This window comes from Zalophus californianus, chromosome 3, assembly GCF_009762305.2.
Source record: "Zalophus californianus isolate mZalCal1 chromosome 3, mZalCal1.pri.v2, whole genome shotgun sequence".
NCBI lineage: Eukaryota > Metazoa > Chordata > Mammalia > Carnivora > Otariidae > Zalophus > Zalophus californianus.
In genome coordinates, this window is record NC_045597.1 from 142,555,579 (window position 1) to 142,578,320 (window position 22,742).

Below are 22,742 nucleotides of genomic sequence, written 5' to 3' on the forward strand. Positions count from 1 at the left end.
TACATATATTAACCTACTACTGATAGTAATTTAAAAAATTAGCAAATCTGGTTTTTGCAGCAATAACATTATACATATGATGAGCAAAGTTTTAGCATACAGAAATACTCCAAATATGGGATAAAATTTTTCTTTCACTCTCATTATGTCTGTTAAAAATTTCCAGGTGATTGCTCCAAAAATCTAAATTGATTACATTAAATACAACTATTTATTTCCAGAAGAAATAATTCTATACATTACATAAAATATCTACAGGAAATGCCATAATTAGCTTCAAAATAGAAGTTAAAAATTAAACTACACTTTTTCTAATGCCCTTCTTCACACCCATAACTATATCCATTTTCTAGTTCATTCTATCAGCAATTCTGTTATACAGCAAATAGTTCTTAAATTACATCAATAATTTTATCAGAAAATATCTTAACTGCTTCTGGAACTGAAGGACAGTTTGGGAACACTTCCCTCTTTTTTCTTTACTAAATAAAGTTATTGACACTCGCCATGTTCAAAAATTAATACTTAAAAACAATGCCAGGTAGGGTGTGAATAAAAGTCTATTGAGTAGCTTGCTGTGAAAAGGAAATGTACTAGGAAGCATTTTCAAGACACCGTATGTATGCCTTCCTAAGGTCAGACACTTCTTTGAGATGGGGAAGGAAACAGTCTTAAGTCTTAACTCAGGAAAACATCCTTTCCTTTGAGCACAACATCAAAAATACATACTGCTTTTATTTTGTGGGATGGTGGGGAGGTCTAACAATTTTAGATCAGTGATAAGAAAATATTGCCCTGGAGGAGCAAGATGGTGGAGGAGTAGGAGACATAAATTTCGTCTGGTCCCAGGAATTCAGCTACATAGGTATCAAGCCATTCTGAACACCTATGAACTCAACAGGAGATCGAAGAAAAGAATAGCAGCAACTCTCTGAACAGAAAAGCGACCACTTTCTGGAAGGTAGGAGGTGCAGAGAAGTGAATCAGAGGCGATATACAGGAAGACAGACCACGGGGGAAGGGAGCCTCCATCAGCCCCTATCGGCAAGTGATAGAGCAGCAGAGCACAAAATCGGAACTTCTAGAAGACTGCTCCGTTGAGGGACGTCGCTCCAGTGGCTAAGCGGGAGGTGGAACCCTCACTTGGACAGTGTGGTCTCAGGACCCATGGAGTCACAAAAAGACCGGGGGTACCTGAGTGCAGCAGAGCTCCCAGGTATTGAGCCGGGAAGCCGGCTGCAAAGATGGAACCAAGGAGTGGGCTCTCAGCTCAGGGTTGCCATAAACCGTGATCCATGGCACAGTAGGGTCACTGCTCTTCCAGCAGGGACCCAACAAGCGGCAAATCTGGGGAGACTCCCCTTCCTCCCCTGGGAAAAGTGGTGTGGGAATGCACCGCAGGAATCTGCTGGGTTTGGAGACTCCAAACGGTGTTGGGTGCCAGAGACAGTGGCCGGGTGAGCACAGAGTGCCACCAGAGACCGGGGAGATGGGAGTGATTGACTGATTTTCTCTGGGGGTCACTGAGGTGTGGGGACCTCAGTTCTCAGCTCCTCTGGGCCGGAGACTGGGAGGCCACCATTTTCACTCTCGTCCTCCAATGCTGTACTGAAAGCTTGCAGGGAACAAAAGCTATTGAGAGCAAACCCGAGCAGATTACTTAGCCCGGCCCGGCAAGGGTGGGGCAATTCCGCCCCTGACAAAGACATCTGAGAATCACTGCAACAGCACCTGCCCCCAGAAGATCAGCAAGAACAGCCAGCCAAGACCGAGTTTACCGATCACAATGAGAACAGCAGAACTCCAGCACTAAGGGAATACTACACATAGAATTGATGGCTTTTTTCCCCATGATTCTTTAGTCTTTCAAAGCTAAATTTTTAATTTTCTTTTTTTTCTTTCTCTATTCTTTTTGAATTTTTCTTTTTCCTTTTTCAACCAACAACTTCTCAATTCCTTTTTTTTTTTTTTTTTTTTATTTTTCGTTTTTAGAGTCATGTTCTATCCCTTCATTGTAGCTAACCTTATTTTTGGTATATATATAAGTTGTTCTCTCTTTAAAATTTTGGAATACAGTTTCTTTTGACAGACCAAAATATACCCTAAATCTCTAGTGTATGGCTTTGTTCTAGTCTCCTGCCTGATCACATTCTCTCCCTTTTATTTTTTTTTAATTTCTCTTCTTTCTTTTTCCAAACATCTTATCAATTCCTTTTATAAAATCTTTTATAATTTTCATCTTTATAGTCATATTCCATCCATTCATCGTATTTACCCTTATTTTTGTACATATATAAGTTTTTCTTTCTTTAAAATTTTGGGAGGCACTTTCTTCTAACAGACCAAAATACGCCCAAAATCTAGTGTGTGGCACTGATCTATTCACTAGCCTGATGATATTTGACCACATTCTTTTTTTTTTTTTTCTTTTTCCTTTCTTTCCCTTTCTTTTTCCCCGGTTTCAGGTCCCTTCTGATTTGGTTAGTGTGTATTTTTTGGGGGTCGTTACCCTGTTAGCATTTTGTTCTCTCATTCATCTGTTCTCTGGACAAACGACAAGATGGAAAAACTCACCTCAAGAAAAAAGAACAAGAGGCAGTACTGACTGCCAGGGACCTATTCAATACGGACATTAGTAAGATATCAGAACTAGACTTCAGAATAACGATTATAAAGATACTAGCTGGGCCTGAAAAAAGCATGGACGATAATAGAGAAACACTTTCTGGAGAAATAAAAGACCTAAAATCTAACCAAGTCGAAATCAAAAAGACTATTAATGAGGTGCAATAAAAAATGGAGGCTCTAACTGCTAGGATAAATGAGGCAGAAGAGAGAATTAGTGATATAGAAGACCAATTCATGGAGAATAAAGAAGCTGAGAAAAAGAGAGATAAACAACTACTGGATCACAAGGGCAGAATTTGAGAGATAAGTGATACGATAAGATGAAACAATATTAGAATTGGGATCCCAGAAGAAGAACGAAGGGGGGGGGGCAGAAGGTATACTGGAGCAAATTATGGTGGAGAACTTCCCTGATTTGGGGAAGGAAACAGGCATCAAAATCCAGGAGGCACTAGGGTGCCTGGGTGGCTCAGTTGTTAAGCGTCTGCCTTCGGCTCAGCTCATGATCCCAGGGTACTGGGATCGAGCTCCACATGAGGCTCCCTGCTCCGCGGGAGTCCTGCTTCTCCCTCTCCCATTCCCCATGCTTGTACTCCCTCTCTCACCGTTTCTCTCTCTGTCAAATACAAAAGAAAAAAAATAAATAAATAAATCCAGGAGGCACAGAGAACCCCCCTCAAAACCAATAAAAATAGGTCAACACCCCGACATCTAATAGTAAACCTTACAAGTTTCAGAGGCAAAGAGAAAATCCTGAAAGCAGCTTGGGACAAGAGGTCTGTAACCTACAATGACAGAAACATTAAATTGACAGCAAACCTATCCACAGAGACCTGGCAGGCCAGAAAGGACTGGCATGATATATTTAGAGCACTAAATGAGAAAAATATGGAGCCAAGAATACTATATCCAGCTAGGCTGTCATTGAAAATAGAAGGAGAGATCAAAAGCTTCCAGGACAACAAAAACTAAAAGAATTTGCAAACACCAAACCAGCCCGACAAGAAATAATGAAAGGAGTCCTCTAAGCAAAGAGAGAGCCTAAAAGTAATGTAGACAAGAAAGGAACACAGACAATATACAGTCACAGTCACCTTACAGGCAATACAATGGTACTAAATTCATATCTTTCAATAGTTACCCTGAATGTAAATGGGCTAAATGCCCCAATCAAAAACACAGGGTATCAGATTGGATAAAAAAACAAGGACCATCTATATGCTGCCTGCCTGAGACTCATTTTAGACCCAAAGACACCTCCAGATTGAAAGTGAGGGGCTGGAAAACCATGTACCATGTTAATGGACATCAAAAGAAAGCTGGGGTGGCAATCCTTATATCAGACAAATTAGATTTTAAACCAAACACTATAATAAGAGACGAGGAAGGACACTATATCCTACTTAAAGGGTCTATCCAACAAGAAATCTAACAACTGTAAATATATATGCCCCTAACATGGGAACAGTCAATTATATAAGCCAATTAGTAACAGAAGCAAAGAAACAATCGACAACAATACAATAAAAGCAGGGGACTTTAACACCCCCCCTTCACTGAAATGGACAGATCATCTAAGCAAAAGATCAACAGGAAATAAAGGCTTTAAATGACATACTGAACCAGATGGACTTCACAGATATATTCAGAACATTCCAACCCAAAGCAACAGAATACACATTCTTCTCTAGTGCCCATGGAACATTCTCCAGAATAGATCACAACCTACATCACAAATCAGGTCTTAACCGGTACCAAAAGACTGGGATCATTCCCTGCATATTTTCAGACCACAGTGCTTTGAAACTAGAACTCAGTCACAAGAGGAAAGTCCGAAAGAACTCAAATACATGGAGGCTAAAGAGCATCCTACTAAAGAATGAATGGGTCAGCCAGGAAATTAAAGAAGAATTAAAAAAAAAATTCATGGAAACCAATGAAAACGAAAACACAACTGTTCAAAATCTTTGGGATGCAGCCAAGGCAGTCCTAAGAGGAAAGTATATAGCAATACAAGCCTTTCTCAAGAGATAAGAAAGGTCTCAAATATACAACCTAACCATACACCTAAAGGAGCTGGAGAAAAAACAGCAAATAAAGCCTAAACCCAGCAGGAAAAGAGAAAGAATAAAGATACGAGCAGAAATCAATGAAATAGAAACCAAAAGGACAGTAGAACAGATCAACAAAACTAGGAGCTGGTTCTCTGAAAGAATTAGTAAGATTGACAAACCCGTGGCCAAACTTAATCAAAAAGAAAAGAGAAATGACCCAATTAAATAAAATCATGAATTACAGAGGAGAGATCACAACCAACATCAAAGAAATACAAACAATTATAAGAACATATTATGAGCAACTATATGACAGCAAATTAGATAATCTGGAAGAAATGGATGCATTCCTAGAGATGTATCAACTACCAAAACTGATGCAGGAAGAAATGGAAAACCTGAAGAGACCCATAACCACCAAGGAAATTGAAGCAGTAATCAAAAATCTCCCAACAGGGGCTCCTGGGTGGCTCAGTCATTAGGCGTCTGCCTTCGGCTCAGGTCATGATCCCAGGGTCCTGGGATCGAGCCCCACATCGGGCTCCCTTCTCCGTGGGAAGCCTGTTTCTCCGTCTCCCACTCCCCCTCCTTGTGTTCCCTCTTTTGCTGTGTCTCTCTCTGTCAAACAAATAAAATCTTTAAAAACAAAACAAAACAAAACACAAAAATCTCCCAACAAACAAGAGCCCAGGGCCAGATGGCTTCCCAGGGGAATTCTACCAAACATTTAAAGAAGAATTAATACCTATTCTTCTGAAACTGTTCCAAAAAATAGAAATGGAAGGAAAACTTCCAAACTCATTTTACAACGCCAGCATTACCTTGATCCCAAAACCAATAGGCCCCATCAAAAAGAAGAATTACAGACCAATATCCCTGATGAACATGGATGCAAAAATTCTCACCAAAATACTAGCCAGCAGGATCCAGAAGTAATTAAAAGGATTATTCACCACGACAAAGTGGGATTTATTCCTGGGCTGCAAGACTGGTTCAACATCCGGAAATCAATCAATGTGATACAATACTTTAATAAAGAAAGAACAGGAACCATATGATCCTCTCAATGGATGGAGAAACAGCATTTGATGAAGTACAGCATCCTTTCTTGATGAAAACTCTTCAGAGTATAGGGATAGAGGGCACATGCCTCAATATCATAAAAGCCATCTATGAAAAACCCACAGTGATTACCATTCTCAATGGGGAAAAACAGAGTGCTTTCCCCCTAAGGTCAGAAACACGGCAGGGATGTCCACTATCACCACAGCTATTCAACACAGTAGTAGAAGTCCTAGCGACAGCAATCAGACAACAAAAAGAAATAAAAGGCATCCAAATTGGCAAAGAAGAAGTCAAACTCTTACTCTTTGCAGATGATATGATATTTTACGTGGAAAACCCAAAAGCCTCCACCCCAAAAGTGCTAGAACTCATATAGGAATTCAGTAAAGTGGAAGGATATAAAATCAATGCACAGAAATCAGTGGCATTTATATACAAAAACAAGACAGAAGAAAGAGAAATTAAGGAGTTGATCCCATTTACAATTGCACCCAAAACCATAAGATACCTAGGAGTAAATCTAACCAAAGAGGCAAAGAATATGTATTCAGAAAACCATAAGATACTCATGAAAGAAATTGAGGAAGACACAAAGAAATGGAAAAAACATTCCATGCTCATGGATTGGAAGAACAAATACTGTGAAGATGTCAATGCTACCTAGAGCAATCTACACATTTAATGCAATCCCTATCAAAATACCATCCACTTTTTTCAAAGAAATGGAACAAATAATTTTAAAATTTGTACGGAACCAGAATAGACCCCGAATAGCCAGAGGAATGTTGAAAAAGAAAAGCAAAGCTGGTGGCATCACAATTCTGGACTTCAAGCTCTATTACAAAGCTGTCATCAGCAAGACAGTATGTACTGGCACAAAAACAGACACAGAGATCAATGGAACAGAATAGAGCGCCCCGAAATGAACCCTCAACTCTATGGTCAACTCATCTTTGACAGAGCAGGAAAGAATGTCCAATGGAAAAAAGACAGTCTCTTCAACAAATGGTGTCGGGAAAATTGGACAGCCACATGCAGAAGAATGAAACTGGACCATTTCCTTACACCACACACAAAAATAGACTCCAAATGGTTGAAAGACCTCAATGTGAGACAGGAGTCCATCAAAATCCTAAAGGAGAACACAGGCAGCAACCTCTTCGACCTCAGCCGCAGCAACTTCTTCCTAGGAACATCGCCAAAAGCAAGGGAAGCAAGGGCAAAAATGAACTATTGGGACTTCATCAAGATAAAAAGCTTTTGCAAAACAAAGGAAACAGTCAATAAAATCAAAATACAACCGACAGAATGGCAGAAGATATACGCCAAGTGACATATCAGATAAAGGACTAGTATCCAAAATCTATAAAGAACTTCTCAAACTCAACACTCAAAGAACAAATGATCCAATCAAGAAATGGGCAGAAGACACGAACAGACATTTTTCCAAAGAAGACATCCAAATGGCCAACAGACACATGAAAAAGTGCTCAATATCGCTCGGCATCAGGGCATTCCAAATCAAAACCTCAATGAGATACCACCTCACACCAGTCAGAATGGCTAAAATTAAAAAGTCAGGAAACGACAGATTTTGGCAAGGATGCGGAGAAAGGGGAACCCTCCTACACTGTTGGTGGGAATGCAAGCTGGTGCAGCCACTCTGGAAAACAGTATGGAGGTTCCCCAAAAAGTTGAAAGTAGAGCTACCATACGACCCAGTAATTGCACTACTGGGTATTTACCCCACAGATACAAATGTAGTGATCTGAAGGGTTACATGCACCCCAATGTTTATAGCAGCAATGTCCACAACAGCCAAACTATGGAAAGAGCCAGGATGTCCATCAACAGATGAATGGATAAAGAAGATGTGGTATAGATATACAATGGAATATTACCCATCCATCAAAAAACCCGAAATCTTGCCATTTGCAATGATGTGGATGGAACTAGAGGGTATTATTCTAAGTGAAATAAGTCAATCAGAGAAAGACATGTATCATATGATCTCACTGATATGAGGAATTCTTAATCTCAGGAAACAAACTGAGGGTTGCTGGAGTGGTGGGGGGTGGGAGGCATGGGGTGGCTGGGTGATAGACAGACATTGTGGAGGTATGTGCTATGGTGAGTGCTGTGAATTGTGTAAGACTGATGAATTACAGATCTGTACCTCTGAAACAAATAATATATTATATGTTAAAAAAAAAGATAGTAGGGGAAGGGTAAAATGAAGCAGGGGAAATCGGAGGAGACAAACCATGAGAGATTATGGACTCTGAGAAACAAACTGAGGGTTCTAGAGGGGAGGGTGGTGGGGGATGGGATAGCCTGGTGATGGGTATTAAAGAAGGCACGTATTGAATGGAGAACTGGGTGTTATACACAATGAATCATGGAACACTACATCAAAAACTGATGATGTAATGTATGGTGATTGACATAATAAAATAAAATTTAATAAATACATAAATAAATAAACCAATGGAAAAAAAGAAAAAGAAAATATTGCCCTGTACCACAGTTGGAAGATCTAAAATATTTAACCTTTTAACTGGTTTGTGGTAATGACAAAAATATTTTCAATATAAATGAATATACATTCAAAAACTAAAACTTACTTTCTGTGCTTTCACATAGATACATGAAATTAAGTCTCCATGGTCTTAAAAAGCAAGTTACCATTGTAATAATTTAACTCATTAGGTTAATATCTAATGGGTTTTTAAGAATGAAGATGGGGATGCCTGGGTGGCTCAGTTGTTAAGCATCTTCCTTCGGCTCAGGTCATGATCCCAGGTTCCTGGGATTGAGTCCCACATTGGGCTTCCTGCTCTGCAGGAAGCCTGCTTCTCCCTCTCCCACTCCCCCTGCTTGTGTTTCCTGTCTCGCTGTGTCTCTCTCTCTCTCTGTCAAATAAATAAATAAATCAATAAATCTTTAAAAAAAAAAAATGAACATGGGAAAGAATTTTATGTAGGAAAGAATCAAAATATTAATGGTGATAAATAAGATCAAATGTGACTTCAAAATTCTTCCTTATATAATTAAACATAATATACATCTAAAGGAAACCTCTGAGTATGAATAAGAGCAATTCTATTATTTTTAAGTTTAAATAGAAGCTAACTCAAAACTCTCAAATATAAAAAAAACCCCTCTGAAATAGATGAATGGATGAATACAAAATAAGCACAAAACCTGAACAAAATTACTTGCAATTAAAACAGATTAAAATTACTTCATTTATATTTTATAAACTGATTCTTTTTTTTTTAAGATTTTATTTATGTATTTGACAGAGAGAGTGAGAGAGATTATGAGCGGGAGTGGGGGGTAGAAGCAGGCTCCCTGCTGAGCAGGGAGCCAGATGCGGGGCTTGATCTCAGGACCCTGAGATCATGACCTGAGCTGAAGGGAGATGTTTAATTTACTGAGCCACCCAGGCACCCCTATAAACTGATTCTAAGAATATGTGACTATATACCATGTTGTTGAAAAGACTATTTTTTTTATAGAATATCAGTATTACATTCTCATGAACAACAGGTACAGGAGAAAAGAGTGGAAGAACTATCAACTTTATTGTCTCATAAATATGATTAAATTACATTCTTTGAAGGAACAATTTGTAGTTGAATAACTATGTATAGTATTAAGAGTCAGATTAATTTGATAAAATAGTTGTTCTAGGTTTCTTTTTATATTTAAGAATATTAAACACATTTATTACATTTTAAAACTAAAATATCATCCAACATACTTTTCTGAAAGAGTATAAGGCAAAACAAAGATAGAGATATGTCAGTGAAGTGGCATCAAGCATGTGATATCTAATGCCAGTGAATGGTACCAAATTTTGAGAATTACTTACCACATTTTGGTTAATAAGATGTGCCACAAATTTTGAAGCAGTAAGACAGAGTTGCTGAAAAGTGAAGGTAGAGACAATTTTAATCTATAAACTAAAACCATTTTCATTTAACTACTAAATCTATAGCTTATTTACACACTCTATTTAAAATATGTAGCACATAAGGATAATTTTTATAATATAAGAAAGCTACAAGATTAAAAACTATTACATGCGAAATAGTGCCATTCCTGGTTAAATAATTATAATTCTACATAAGTTATAGCCATCAGTTTTGTAGCTCATCACTAGTGGCCAGAGATATTTAATGGAACAAAAAAATGTTCTCATGAAATGCAGTTTTTAAAAAGAATTCCTATGTTGCAATCAACATTGCTTATCACTGTTGATACTAGATTATTAGTATATATATAAAATATAGCATGCTCAGTTGACTGTCCCTATGTGGCAGTCGACTTATAAGCCCATCATATATACCTTATCATTTCTTCGATAGCCTTTTCGGAAATTAAGAATTAGCCTCTTGAGGATTAATTCTCCAATCTGTGGAAATTTTGAGTTGATAATTGCCACTAACGCTGCATAAACATGGGTGAAAATTGGAGAAGCACTCTGCGCTTGCAAAACGGATCTGGACAGCAGGCCTCTGTTTAAAAACGAAAAAAAAAGTCAACAAGATTCCACTTCCAACTCATTTTGAAGTGAGCACGGTTCTATATGCATTTGATAAGGGGAGAGATGCAAAGTTATTTCTAGCAATTAATGACAAATAATCATTGGACTGCCAAAAGGCAGTAAAAGAGTATCTTAATAGTTATCAGGTTGAACTTTGACAACTGAATCAACAGAGTAGAAAATGAGAAAAGAAAACGCAGCTTATAAATTGTGAGATCATAAGCAACCCATATAGCCTCTGGTGCTTTCTGACTAAAATGGGAGAGCTCTACCTACCTACTTTTGAGGACAGAAGCTGCCTCTTGGTCAACTTTCTATATCCCCACAACATGTTATATCTTACTTTATACGCCCCCTCACCAATGTTTTGGAGATGATAAATCAGGGTCATGTGAAATGACACAAGAAAACATCCCTTAGATTTCAAAATAAAAAATAGAATATAAAATATTTCTATTTCCTGATCCTTTTTTTAAAATCACAACCAATTAAAAGTACACAAAAATGACTGTCATTCTCTTCTGCTTTTCTAAGATTTATCACTGATCTTTCTCATTTCTTTTACATTCTCACTTTACTTTCATTAGAAATTAAAATTATATATAAATAAAATGTTCATTATTTCTTATGGGTTTAAATTATTGGAAGTATTCAGTAAACAAATGTCTGCACAAAAATCAGTATGTGACATCAAACCTTCTCAAAAAGCAAAACTCTGCAACAATTTCTAATGGTGAAGTACAAGTTACTTGTTAATAGCTTACATTTTTACAAGAAATGCATTTTAAATAATTATTCTCAACTACTACTGAAGTAGCACAATAAATCAATGATTATTGTCCATGTAGATATTATGTTCATTTGAAAAATTGCTATGAAATACTATAAATAAAATAGCTGATGCTTACCTTCCTCTAACTATGTTTTCTTGAAGAAGTTCTTGAATAATAATACCTATATTAGAAATGTTGACTTTGTTGATAAGACCATTGATTGACTTCTTTAGGGCCTCCCAGCTCATCCTCTGGTATGCTAAGCTAAAAAGAATTGATTTTAATAAAGATGAAAACTTAATCAACAATTACAATAACTGCAGATTATAATAACATAAAAAATACTTGGAGTTCTTCTGTTTTTAACATTATTTTCACAAAATGACCTCAAAGTGCAGTAAAATATATGACTATATATTTTACTAAATACCTAAATACCTAAATCTACATTTGATGTTCTGTACATATGCTCAACTACAGATCACTTCTCTTTAATAACATAATAAAATTATATAAGGATATATAAGGATAATGTTTTGTTCTTATGTCCATGCATATTGGAAATTATAACATTCCTTTATTAGATTCAATACATACTTATTTTATATTATTATACTTTGTTTAGTTAAAATTGTCTTTAAAGAAAATATTTTAAAATGACAACTTTAAAAAATTTTAAATTATAATATGAAATACCCAAGTATAAGCCATACAAAGGGAGATTTTTATTACATCCTTTCTTATAAAAGCATAAGGAAAACAAAATTAAGTATTTTAAACTGTAAAGAAATAGTGATAAATACAGGAAAAGGAAAAGTCATATGAAATCATGGGGCTGAAAGACTGTTGTATTTTAAAGAACATCTCTGCATTTAGGCAGTAGTCCCACATCTGTATTACTTGTTTTTTAACTTAGACCTTAGGCAAATACTTTAGCCTAACTGGGTTTGTTTAGGTTGAACTTGGTGACAACTAAGGTCTTTTAAAGTTCTATAATTCTATGCTTTTTATATTTATTTCTCTGTGGAATATGATTTCAGCTGCAGAAAGTCTTATCTTTTTCATCTTCCTTCCTTATACTTCTCTGGCAGTCTGGTGAAGCTGAAGGGTTTCTTGGAATAATACATATAAATATATAGGATTACAAAGGATACCAATCATATTTAAATAGTTTTCAAAGCATGAAAAGAAAAAAAAGTTTGATATAGAATTCTTTGTGCTTCATTAAATAACAAGAAGTGGTGGTAGGCCTAATAACTTCTTTAATTTCCAAGCAGCACAGCCACTGAGTAATATCTTAAGATATTTGCAGCAAATACTTTGTTAATACTATGGTCTCCTGCCTATATTCCTGAGAGAAAGAAATGCGAAATTTTAGTTAGACATAAGTAAAAATAAAGATGCAAGTTTTTCTTTCCATTTACATTCATGGACTGCCTAGATTCTACCTATGGACCTCTGGAAGGTCTGTAGGTTAAGGGTCCCTGTTCTGGAGTGGTATGCCAAGGGAGAGGTGGTGACAGCAGTCTACCCTGGTGGGGAAGAGTATTTTATCACTGACATTGTCCTCAGCAGACAGTAAGGACAAAAAGCAGACTGACTTGCAGTTAAATTATATTGTTTTTTAATTCCCTATAGATCATGTATTCCCTAAATGGCTGCATTTGAGGTGGTGTAACATTTCCAATGGCCCCCAACCCCAACCCTTTGGTATGCTACTATTTGAGAAACAAGATCAATGGCTTTAAAACTAGCCTAATTAATAAGAGTGCTCATACATAATCACATTCTGTCCTATTAAACTTCGGTAAAACAAACAAACAAACACACAAACAAAAACTATAACCAAGCACACTTGTATTTCCTGATTGAGAAGCCCGTAATTCCCCCGACTTAGTATCTACTCAAAGTAAAGTCTATAGACTTCTCTTAAGAGACTTCTACTTCTCCTTGTCCCCTTTACAGCCCATGAGCAGATTTAAACTGTATATAAAATTATCTTCCAGAAATCTATGTAAAATTACATATACTGGGGACTCTTCTCCACCCACTTTATATATAAAGAAGTAAGACTTGGCTTCACAACAATGTTTCTGTCTATAATCAAGATAGCTTTGGACTGGATTGGAGACAACGACTCTCACTAAACCCACCACTGCTGCCTCCTCTAGAGAGCGGGGAGCAGAAGGCCTACGTGCTCCTGAAGCTCCTGCTCACCACAGAAGCCATCTCCAAATCCCTTCTAAACGTAACACTGCAGGCATCACTACCACGTACTGGAATATTACACATACAGAGAAACTTACTAATTAGTTTTAAATTTAATGTCATCTAATGTCCCTTGCTAGCTCATAAATTTTAAAAATTTTATTTCAAATATTTATACTTTATATAAATGACATTTATACTTCAAGCTAATTCATGAAGTAAATTTAGATTTCATTTATCTAAGGGTCTCAAGTACTTTCAAGTTGCCATTAAAATACCTATGAAAGATGTGGGAATACTCCTTCATGGCTCACCTGGAAATCTGTTTTTCTTAAAGTGTAGCTACCTTCTATCCCAATCTTTTTATTACCTAACTGGCAACTGAGTGACCATTTCAATCTTGGACCATACTTTTTGTAATTATCCTCTCATTCCGCTAGAGAAAAAGGTCCTGAAAACTTAGCGATACTTTCATATATAGCTCCTCTCATCTCAATTATTTTGAAAAGGAAGTGAAGGTATTTTGAGGGTGAGTGTTCATCAATGAATTTTGATTGTTTGCCTTAGCAAAAAATTACAGTCTAAGATGGTAAGGTCTAAGAAAACTATGGAGTAGATAAGATTCAACTTCATTTCATAGTCAACTTCATTTCATAGATTAGTATAGGCGTTGGCAAACTACATCCATGACTCAAATGCAGCCTACAGCCCATTTTTGTAAAGAAAGCTTCACTGGAACATAGCCACACTCATTTGTTTACATATTACCTATGGCCGTATTCACTACTACAGCAGAGCTGAGTAGCTGCAACAGACATAGAACACTGCACAAGCCTAAAATATTTGGTCTTTTACAGAAAAAGTTTGCCAACTCGTGGTTTGGTACAACTGGAAAGATGGATTTTAGTTCTAAAATATCAATAATTCTCTTGATTATCTATGAAGAAATGGACACTACTAATAGGTATGCATACAACTAAAAAAGGAATAGTTTGAAAATAGTAAAAATAAAAAATCTTTCTTCAAACCCTTTTTATTTATTCATGTAAAAAAATAAAGAAGCTGAGCTAATGTCAGGGAAAATAGTAAGCAGAGCTCCAAGGAAGCTTATGGAGTAAAGAGGAGAAATCTAATTTGAGGTCTCTACCATTGTGGACTAATAATGTAAACTCTCAATAGCCAATGTTAATTAGACCATAGTTGACTTTTTTTCAACGATATTGTATACTCAGTGATATTGACATGCCTGTTTTTGTCTGTGATCTGCTCTTGCATCATCCTGAGCTTTGCAGGAGGAATATATGCTCCACCGGTGCGAGTAAGAAGAGGATCCAACTCATCTTTCTTCTTCTTTGCAGTAGGTTCATCCTGAGCAGAGGAACTCTGGGTTACTGATGGTTCTGGGCTTCTTCTCCCAGGAGATGGGGATTTCCGAGACCTTTTACGATCCATATCTCTTTCTCTTTCTCTGCGTTTTTCTCGGTCCCTACTTCTGTAATATTAAAAAATTTTTTAATGGAGAAAAGGCAATATAAATTACATTCTTAAATGAGCTGCATACCAAATGAACAAGACCATTTGCAGGCCACGAATTCAGACAAGGGAAACTGGTCTGGAATGATGAGGAAGTGCTTCATAGAGAAAATGTAACTTAAACTAGGGCTTCAAAGCTTGACAGAATTTATACTGGGGCAAGGGTGGGAAGGTGGAGGAGGAAGGAGGGCATTCCGCAACTAGTGGAGAATAGAGTAACTACTGAAAAAGAGAGCAGGAGTGTTCAAGCTAATAAGTAGTATTGTCAGGAAACAATAAAGAATCATGTATAATGGTAGTTGGAAAGATAAGATTGAGTCAGACTATGAAATCTTAAAAGACAAGCAAAAGACTAAGTTTTATATAATGGAGTTGATGGAGAATCACTAATAGTTTCTGAATGTGATAGTGACATGAAAATAGTGTTTTAAGAAGACAATTTAGCCCGCGATGTACACAATATACTGTATAAAGAAGAAATCAGAGTTTATCTCCAATAATGGCAATTTAGGAATAAAAATGTCCTAAAAAACTGTAACATTTGGAATTATTTCTTGATAGAACTGACATTTAAAACCTCAGAATATCAAAAACATCTGGTTATTTGAGACAATGTGAAAAAAAATCAACTATTTTCCAGCTATAACTCTTCCCGACTACTGTAGGTATCTTTTCTTAAGCTAACATTTTTAAAACAATCAAGGTCTTATTCTCTGAAACTATCAAGAACTAATGGGAAGAGTAAATTCCTGCTTTTTTAGAGGAGTCTGTTCACTTAGTTGTTTTTTTTACCTATACTACCTTGGAAATTTAGATCATTCTGCTCATGCTTTTGCAACCATTAGTTAAATGAATATAGTAAATAAAAACAAGTGTCATTTATCACGATTACCAGGAAACTGCTTGACAGATTTCAGCTAGATCTAGGGGGGATGTATTTGAGATGGTCTGTCTTAATATATAGTAATACAACTTACAAAAAGAGGGAGGGTCACCTAGCCAGGTAGATTCAGAGGAGATGTTTTGAAACTGAAGTATACCACTGTACACGCAAAGACAGAGTGAACAGAAAAAAAGTGGTTCTAAATAGATACCCCAATTAGTCACAAAGGCAGGTGCACTGTAATCTAGGCAGTGATTTGCAACTGAGTTGCTTCTTACTGTGAGTGTACTATGTTCTAAGAGAGTAGCTACAGCAGGGATTTACTGGCATTGGTTAGGATTCTTCTGAGAAACACTAGGTGAGACTGCTAGCTGGCTGATAAAATTGCATCTTTAGAATTTCACTGTTCCTTTAGAGTGTAGAAGTAATAGAGTCTTCTTCAAGTCTAAATAGAAATATTTCTCTTCCAATGCTTTCATACTGTTAGCTTGTATTTGCTACATAATACACAGCTTGCATACTTCACAGTGTGACTGTATGAATCAAATGAGACTTATGTACACACACTGGATCAAACACAGTTACAATGGAGTAATACAGTCAGAGATTATGGAAGAAAACACGGGCTTTGGAGTCAAAATTGAGTTCAAATCCCATTTTCATTGTCTACCAGATGGGCAACTGCAACCTCAGGTAAGTTACATAATAACTTCAAACCCACTTCATTTTTTTTTTTTTGGCAAATTGTGAAAAAAATACTATTTTTTAAGAATTTTAACAGTATTTGAGAAAAAGTGCAGAATGCTTAGCTCACCAATTATGGTGGCAGTAGTTGGTTCTCCCAAGGGGTCATTACGGTGACAGCAGATGAGCCTGGCTTTTGGAAGTTAATTTAATCTGACATTTTAGTTTTGGGTATATATTAGAAACTAAGCAGTGAGAAGGAAACTTAGGCTGCAGATGTCAAATAATGTGATTAGCTCCAAACTGCACAGGAGTGTCATCAAAATTTTGGTGGGGGTATAGTCTTGATAGTCACGGAGTGGGTAATATGAGGGAGACATCAAAAGGATACAGACCTTTGTGAACAATAAAATACGGTAGACAAGTTTTTGAAACTAGACGACTAATAGGGTGGGTAGTCAAATTCTCCAAGGCTCAATTAACAATAATTTATATTAGGTAAAAACTAGACTGGTAACTTCATTCTCACTGTCCCAGTGCAATCATGCAGGAAAGTATATTTTGATCACTGTCATATAATATAAACGACTTTCATTCAGTAAGGAATCTCAAAAACTCACACTGCCAAGTCTTCATGCAGTACAGTACCATGTAATGAATAAGAGCTTAGGCTCAATGTCAGACAGACCTGGACCTCCCACTGACATGCTTCTAAAACACAAACACATGACTTAAATCCTCTTTGCCTCAGTTTCTTCATCTATAAAACACACAATAGTGTCTACTTCATATATTTACTGCAATAAGGAGTTAATTACATGAAATCCTTATTAGAAAGCCTGGCACCTAAGAACATCCATGTAATGCTAGCTATTACTATTGTTTTTTTTATGAAGCATAAAGAAAATTTAAACAAATATGATTTTTCTATAGTTAAAATTTCCAATACTAACCGTGACTCCATGCTACTATCATAAGAACGCCCTCTTCTTGAATGCTCATAGTCTGACCTGCTGTAATCAAAGTGATCTCTATCCCGAGGGGATCTTTCTTGTTCTGCATATCTAACACATTAAATAAGAAAAAGAAAGTTATAAGATGAAAACTACATGTTATAAATACCTAGGAAAATCATATATCGGTAATGCTAAAGCAACTCTATGACTGAACGATGTCTTACTGAACTTTTTAACAAACAGCTTATTTTGTTGACACCATTTATTTAGTCTTGATTATAAAAGCTTTCAGCTTGTGTACAAAACAACTACTGGAGTTCACGTAACCAAACCTGTTATCTTGATTCACACTGTCTTAAGTAAAAGATAGATATCTGGATATCATATATAGTTGGCATGAAAAAAGCCCACCCTGCAAATGACTCCTTTTGCCTAGTTGGCACATTTTATTAAAGCATTGAACAAATGAGACCAATGTCATTGGTTGGCCTCCATAAAGAGCAGTTTAACTCATTCCAAGAGACATCCAAAAAACATTAGCTATTATTCTTGAACCTGCTTTACTGAATAGCCGTGAGAAAGGATTGAAATTACTAGCAAACAAGGATGACAGTAATAAGATCTGCCATTTGACCGTTAAATATTAATAAAGTCAGAGAACCTTAAGAGAAATTAAATACATACACACATAATAAATATACATAGTAATATATATAGTAATTCATATTTTACATACAGTTAACCTTTTGAACAGTTGCGGGTTTGAATTGTGTGGGTTTACCAAATTTTTTCTAATATAGCACACTATTATAAATGTATTTTTCTCCTATGACTTCATTAGTAACATTTTCTTTTCTCTAGCTTACTTTGATGAAAGGTACTAAGTAGTTGCAAACCATTACAATTAATTCAATGTCCATGAAACAAAAGATTTTAGAGACAACAGAGTGAAATAAGAAGAAAGTACATATGGGGCAAGGAACAGATGAGACCACTGAAAGGAAGTTCAGAGGATGCTTCTCTCTTCATAAATTATTTTTAATGGACATGGCTCACTAAGTGAAATAACAAGTACTACTATGAATGCCTGATGAACACTAACAGTAGTATTTCTAGATCTTTCATCTTAACACAATTATAAGATATAATACATATATATAAACGTATTCTAAAATCTACTAAGAGCTATGTAAAGGATAGTAGTAACAATAAAAGCAGCACTTCAAAATAAGGTGATTTCAACTCAGTTTTCCATTTTATAAACTTTCATTTAGTGTTTCATTCAATATTCATTTCATTTTATAAAACTTTTATGTAGTATTTGACATACTGAAATTATTCTCACCTCCAAAATTAGATAAAATCTAGATTTACTAGAAACTCCTAGAACAGTCATTCAAGAATTTGTCCTCAAGCTTATTCAAGTAATATTGTAAAACCATCTAAAAGAAACTGTTCATCCTAAAATGAAGAAACTAAGAGCTAAATAATTTTTTAAAACTTATTACAAAAAATTTAAATTTTAGAAGCACATAAAATTATTTACCTGTCTTCTGGAGAGGAGGTCCTCTGATAGGAATTATAGTTTTCCCTTCTGTCATGACCAGAAGAAGAATGCTTTCAAAGGGAAAAAAAAAGAGGGGGAGGGGTTATTTAAAAAATTATGATAAAACACACAGAAAATGAAATATGTATCTCAGAAAATTAGAAGTGCTTTACAAATTATTTCAAAACTTTTTTTTAATCATAAGAATAATTCATGTTGTCTAAACAGTATATAAGATAAAACAAAATTTTCAGGCCCTCCAAGGTGAGTATCTGTGGCAGATAATCTGTTTTCACTATGGACCACATACTTTTTTCAACCAAAAAAAATTCAAGGTAGAAGAAAATAATTCTCAAATTTTCGATGCCACTTAGTTGATATTTTATTCCTATGTATTAAGTTTTAAATATATAGAACATCATTTTTATAAACACCTTCTCTTGGTAAAAAACAAGAGCAAAGCTTTTTCTTGGTGAGAAACATGACTAAGGGCCAGAGATCTTCTAGCAAGAAGAGTTCACTCCTGTGGTTATATCAAAGTCTTATAATACTGCACTTATCTTCCTGGATCTACTTGGTCTTATAAAAACCACTGCAGTTCAGGTTACTAAAATGGGTGCGTAGGTGGCTCAGTCGTTAAGTGTCTGCTTTCGGCTCGGGTCGGGATCCCAGGGTCCTGGGATCGAGCCCTGCCTCAGGCTCCCTGCTCCGCAGGAAGCCTGCTTCTCCCTCTCCCTCTGCCACTCCCCCTGCTTGTGTTCCCTGTCTCACTGTGCCTCTCTCTGTCATCTTTAAATCTGGATAAAATAAACAGCTAGAAGAAACTGACTCTAATATATTTATAAAAATTCATTTTCACTTTCAGGAAACATTGTGTGAATGTCTGATATGTATGGCACTATGTTAGACTCTACAGATTTGAAAAACATGATTCGTGAGAGAGAGCTCCTATACCAAATCCTTTGAAAAATAACAAGACATACAAATAAATAACTCCACTGTAACATGAAACTGAAAAGAAATGTCACAGAGACAGAGATATGAACTATCCAGTTGGAGAACAAATCTTAATTTAAAAATCCAAATACAGTTAAAAAGCCAAAATATTTATCTCTGTAAATAGGTAAATTTTTTATATCACTGATGAACATTCACATTGACCAGCCTTTTTTTTTAAGGACTAAAATAATTTTAACTAACCTAAGTATAAGAAAGGAAAAATAGTATGTTTTTAAAAAGCAGCTTTACCTTAAAAGCTAAGAAAAAGGAAATAAAATAATGAACAACTTGTTCTGCATATTTACATGCTTGCCTCCTTAATGGGAAAAAGAAGCATTTAAAAATAAATTAGGGGTGCCTGGGTGGCTCAGTTTGTTAAGCGACTGCCTTCGGCTCAGGTCATGATCCTGGAGTCCCGGGATCGAGTCCCGCATCGGGCTCCCTGCTGAGCGGGGAGTCTGCTTCTCCCTCGGACCCTCCCCCCTCTCATGCTCTCTCTCTCTATTTCATTCTCTCTCTCAAATAAATAAATAAAATCTTTAAAAAAAATAAAAAAATAAAAATAGAAAATTATATTGCACAGGAATGTAAATAAGGTCCAACTTCCTCTTATTTTATGACTAACAGCAGTTTGAGTCTAACATTGTCACAAGTAAACTGCCAAACAGTCTCATTAACTATTGAATTTTTCTAATAGTATATACTACCTAGACTAATCGGTGTAGGTGGATAAGCATGTGATCAAAATTTGTTAATTTATGGTAGCCGTAGTTTGGCTGCTATTTTATACTGAATGCAACCATCTTAAAATCCTGTTTCTAATGTATATAAGAAAGTTTTAAAAATTATTTCACTTAGCAACACAATGAGATAAAATTGTTCAATATGTGCGACACAGTTTTCTATAAAACTTGACTTCAAGATCCCAAACCAATATGGAGCACAAGACTCATCTGATTCATGGCAACACCAAACACAGTATTTACTGATCATTTAAGACATAGCCCTTCCTGTGTAGACACTCTGGAGGACACAGAAGTTAGTAAAAACCCTCAAGGAATTTATGATCTTACAGTAGAAAGATAGCTGTCAAGATTTCCACAGTTCAACATATCAGATTATGAGTTCCTGAGAGAACATAAGATAAAAGAAGAAAAAGAGGAGGAGGAAGAGAAGGATGAGGAGAAGGAGAGGAGGAAGAGACAAAGAGAACAAAACTGCAGTCTACTTTTTCTTTTACAACGCACAGCAATTATTTTGATTACATTAGGGAGAAGGCCTCAGTGCTGTGCTAATGATTTTTAACACATCTCCGCAACATCTGTTGTAAGCAAGGGGGGAAACCAAAAATATTGAAGTCATGAATCATGATTTCGTAAATATGATGACGTTAACGTGACTGACACACACAGAAGTGTTAACAGGACATCTTGAGTAGGGAACAATAACTGAATACTGAGGGATGAAGGTGGGTAGAAGGGGATTTGAACTAGGCTTTGGTAGATGAACAGGATTTCACTAAGTAAAATAACATTTTGAGATGTGATTCAAATAATAACCTGAATTTAAACGGAGGGTTGCTGGAGTGATGGGGGGTGGGAGGGATGGGGTCGCTGGGTGATGGACATGGGGGAGGGTATGTGCTATGGTGAGTGCTGTGAATTGGGCAAGACTGATGAATCACACCTGTACCTCTGAAACAAATAATACATGATATGTTAAGAAAAAAAAAAGAAGATAGCAGGAAGGGAAGAATGAAGGGGGGTAATTGGAGGGGGAGATAAACCATGAAAGACTATGGACTCTGAGAAACAAACTGAGGATTTTAGAGGGGAGGGGGGTTGGAGGATGGGTTAGCCTGGTGATGGGTATTAAGGAGGGCACATACTGCATGGAGCACTGGGTGTTATATGCAAACAATGAATCATGGATCACTATATCAAAAACTAATGATGTAATGTATGGTGATTAACATAACAATAAAAAAATTAAAGAAAAAGAAAAAATAATAATAACCAGATTTTTCCTATTTCCTTTATCACAGAGTCCAGATTATAAATCAGAGTAGGCACTGAAAATAATATATTGTCAAAATTACCTTTAAAAAATTCTCTCAATTGTTCATGGAGCAAAACAAATGTTTGTACTATGTGGTTACCTACCTATAATCTCTAACGATAAAAAGACAGCAGTATGAGATAGTAAGTGGAGCAGGGAGCCTGAGTCTGAGCGTCCATTAGGCTCAGGAACCAGTCTTTAAGAGCAAGGAGAGAAAGGGCTGAAACAAGTAGGAAACTTGGTTCCTGATAGTTAAGGAAGCTGCAGCAAGGCTCAATGGAAAAACAAGGGATCCTCAGCTGAACCCTCCCGAACCTAGCAGATGAGTCCTCAGAACATCAAGGGGAAGATGTCAGCTTCACCTGAGGTGAAAAATGGGCCCCACCCAGCTAGTGGACTTGCCTGGGGCTAACAGGATGGAGAAAGGGAGGCAGACTAGGCTACGAACTGGCAGAGACAGCTGAGCCACTAAGCTTGGAGGGCATGCTGACTGAAGATACCCACTCCTAGGATGGGAGGGTGCCACTGAGGACCCATGGGGGCCACAGGAGGTAAAGGTGGAGAAGCACAGTGTAAGGGGAGCAGGACAAGGATTCTGAAAAGACTAAACACATCTCCCTCTGTGTAAAAGGTATCCGGCTAAATCTGAGTGCTCTCATCTAATATGGCTCAATTGAGCCAGTTCCACACCAGGTCTCCTCTCTATGTCCCCAGCTTTTAGCACAGTCGGCCACCTACTAGGCCCACAATTAATTAACTGCGTAAAGTGCCACTGGACCAATGAGTACAAGTCCAAAGAGGCA

At 36.5% G+C, this 22,742-nt stretch overlaps 1 protein-coding gene across 2 annotated transcripts in view; it reads right to left on the minus strand.

The window, feature by feature from the left end:
- CWC22 (CWC22 spliceosome associated protein homolog) overlaps window positions 1-22,742 on the minus strand; it is a 66,626-nt gene that overhangs the window by 24,504 nt on the left and 19,380 nt on the right. For both annotated transcript variants that reach the window (XM_027590742.2, XM_027590743.2), the window contains exons 3-8: window positions 18,883-18,953; window positions 17,334-17,444; window positions 14,527-14,772; window positions 11,208-11,336; window positions 10,102-10,270; window positions 9,625-9,678 (exon numbers count right to left, since the gene is read on the minus strand). In XM_027590742.2, coding sequence (XP_027446543.1) covers window positions 9,625-9,678; window positions 10,102-10,270; window positions 11,208-11,336; window positions 14,527-14,772; window positions 17,334-17,444; window positions 18,883-18,953 — 780 coding nt within the window. The remainder of the gene's footprint in view (window positions 1-9,624; window positions 9,679-10,101; window positions 10,271-11,207; window positions 11,337-14,526; window positions 14,773-17,333; window positions 17,445-18,882; window positions 18,954-22,742) is intronic.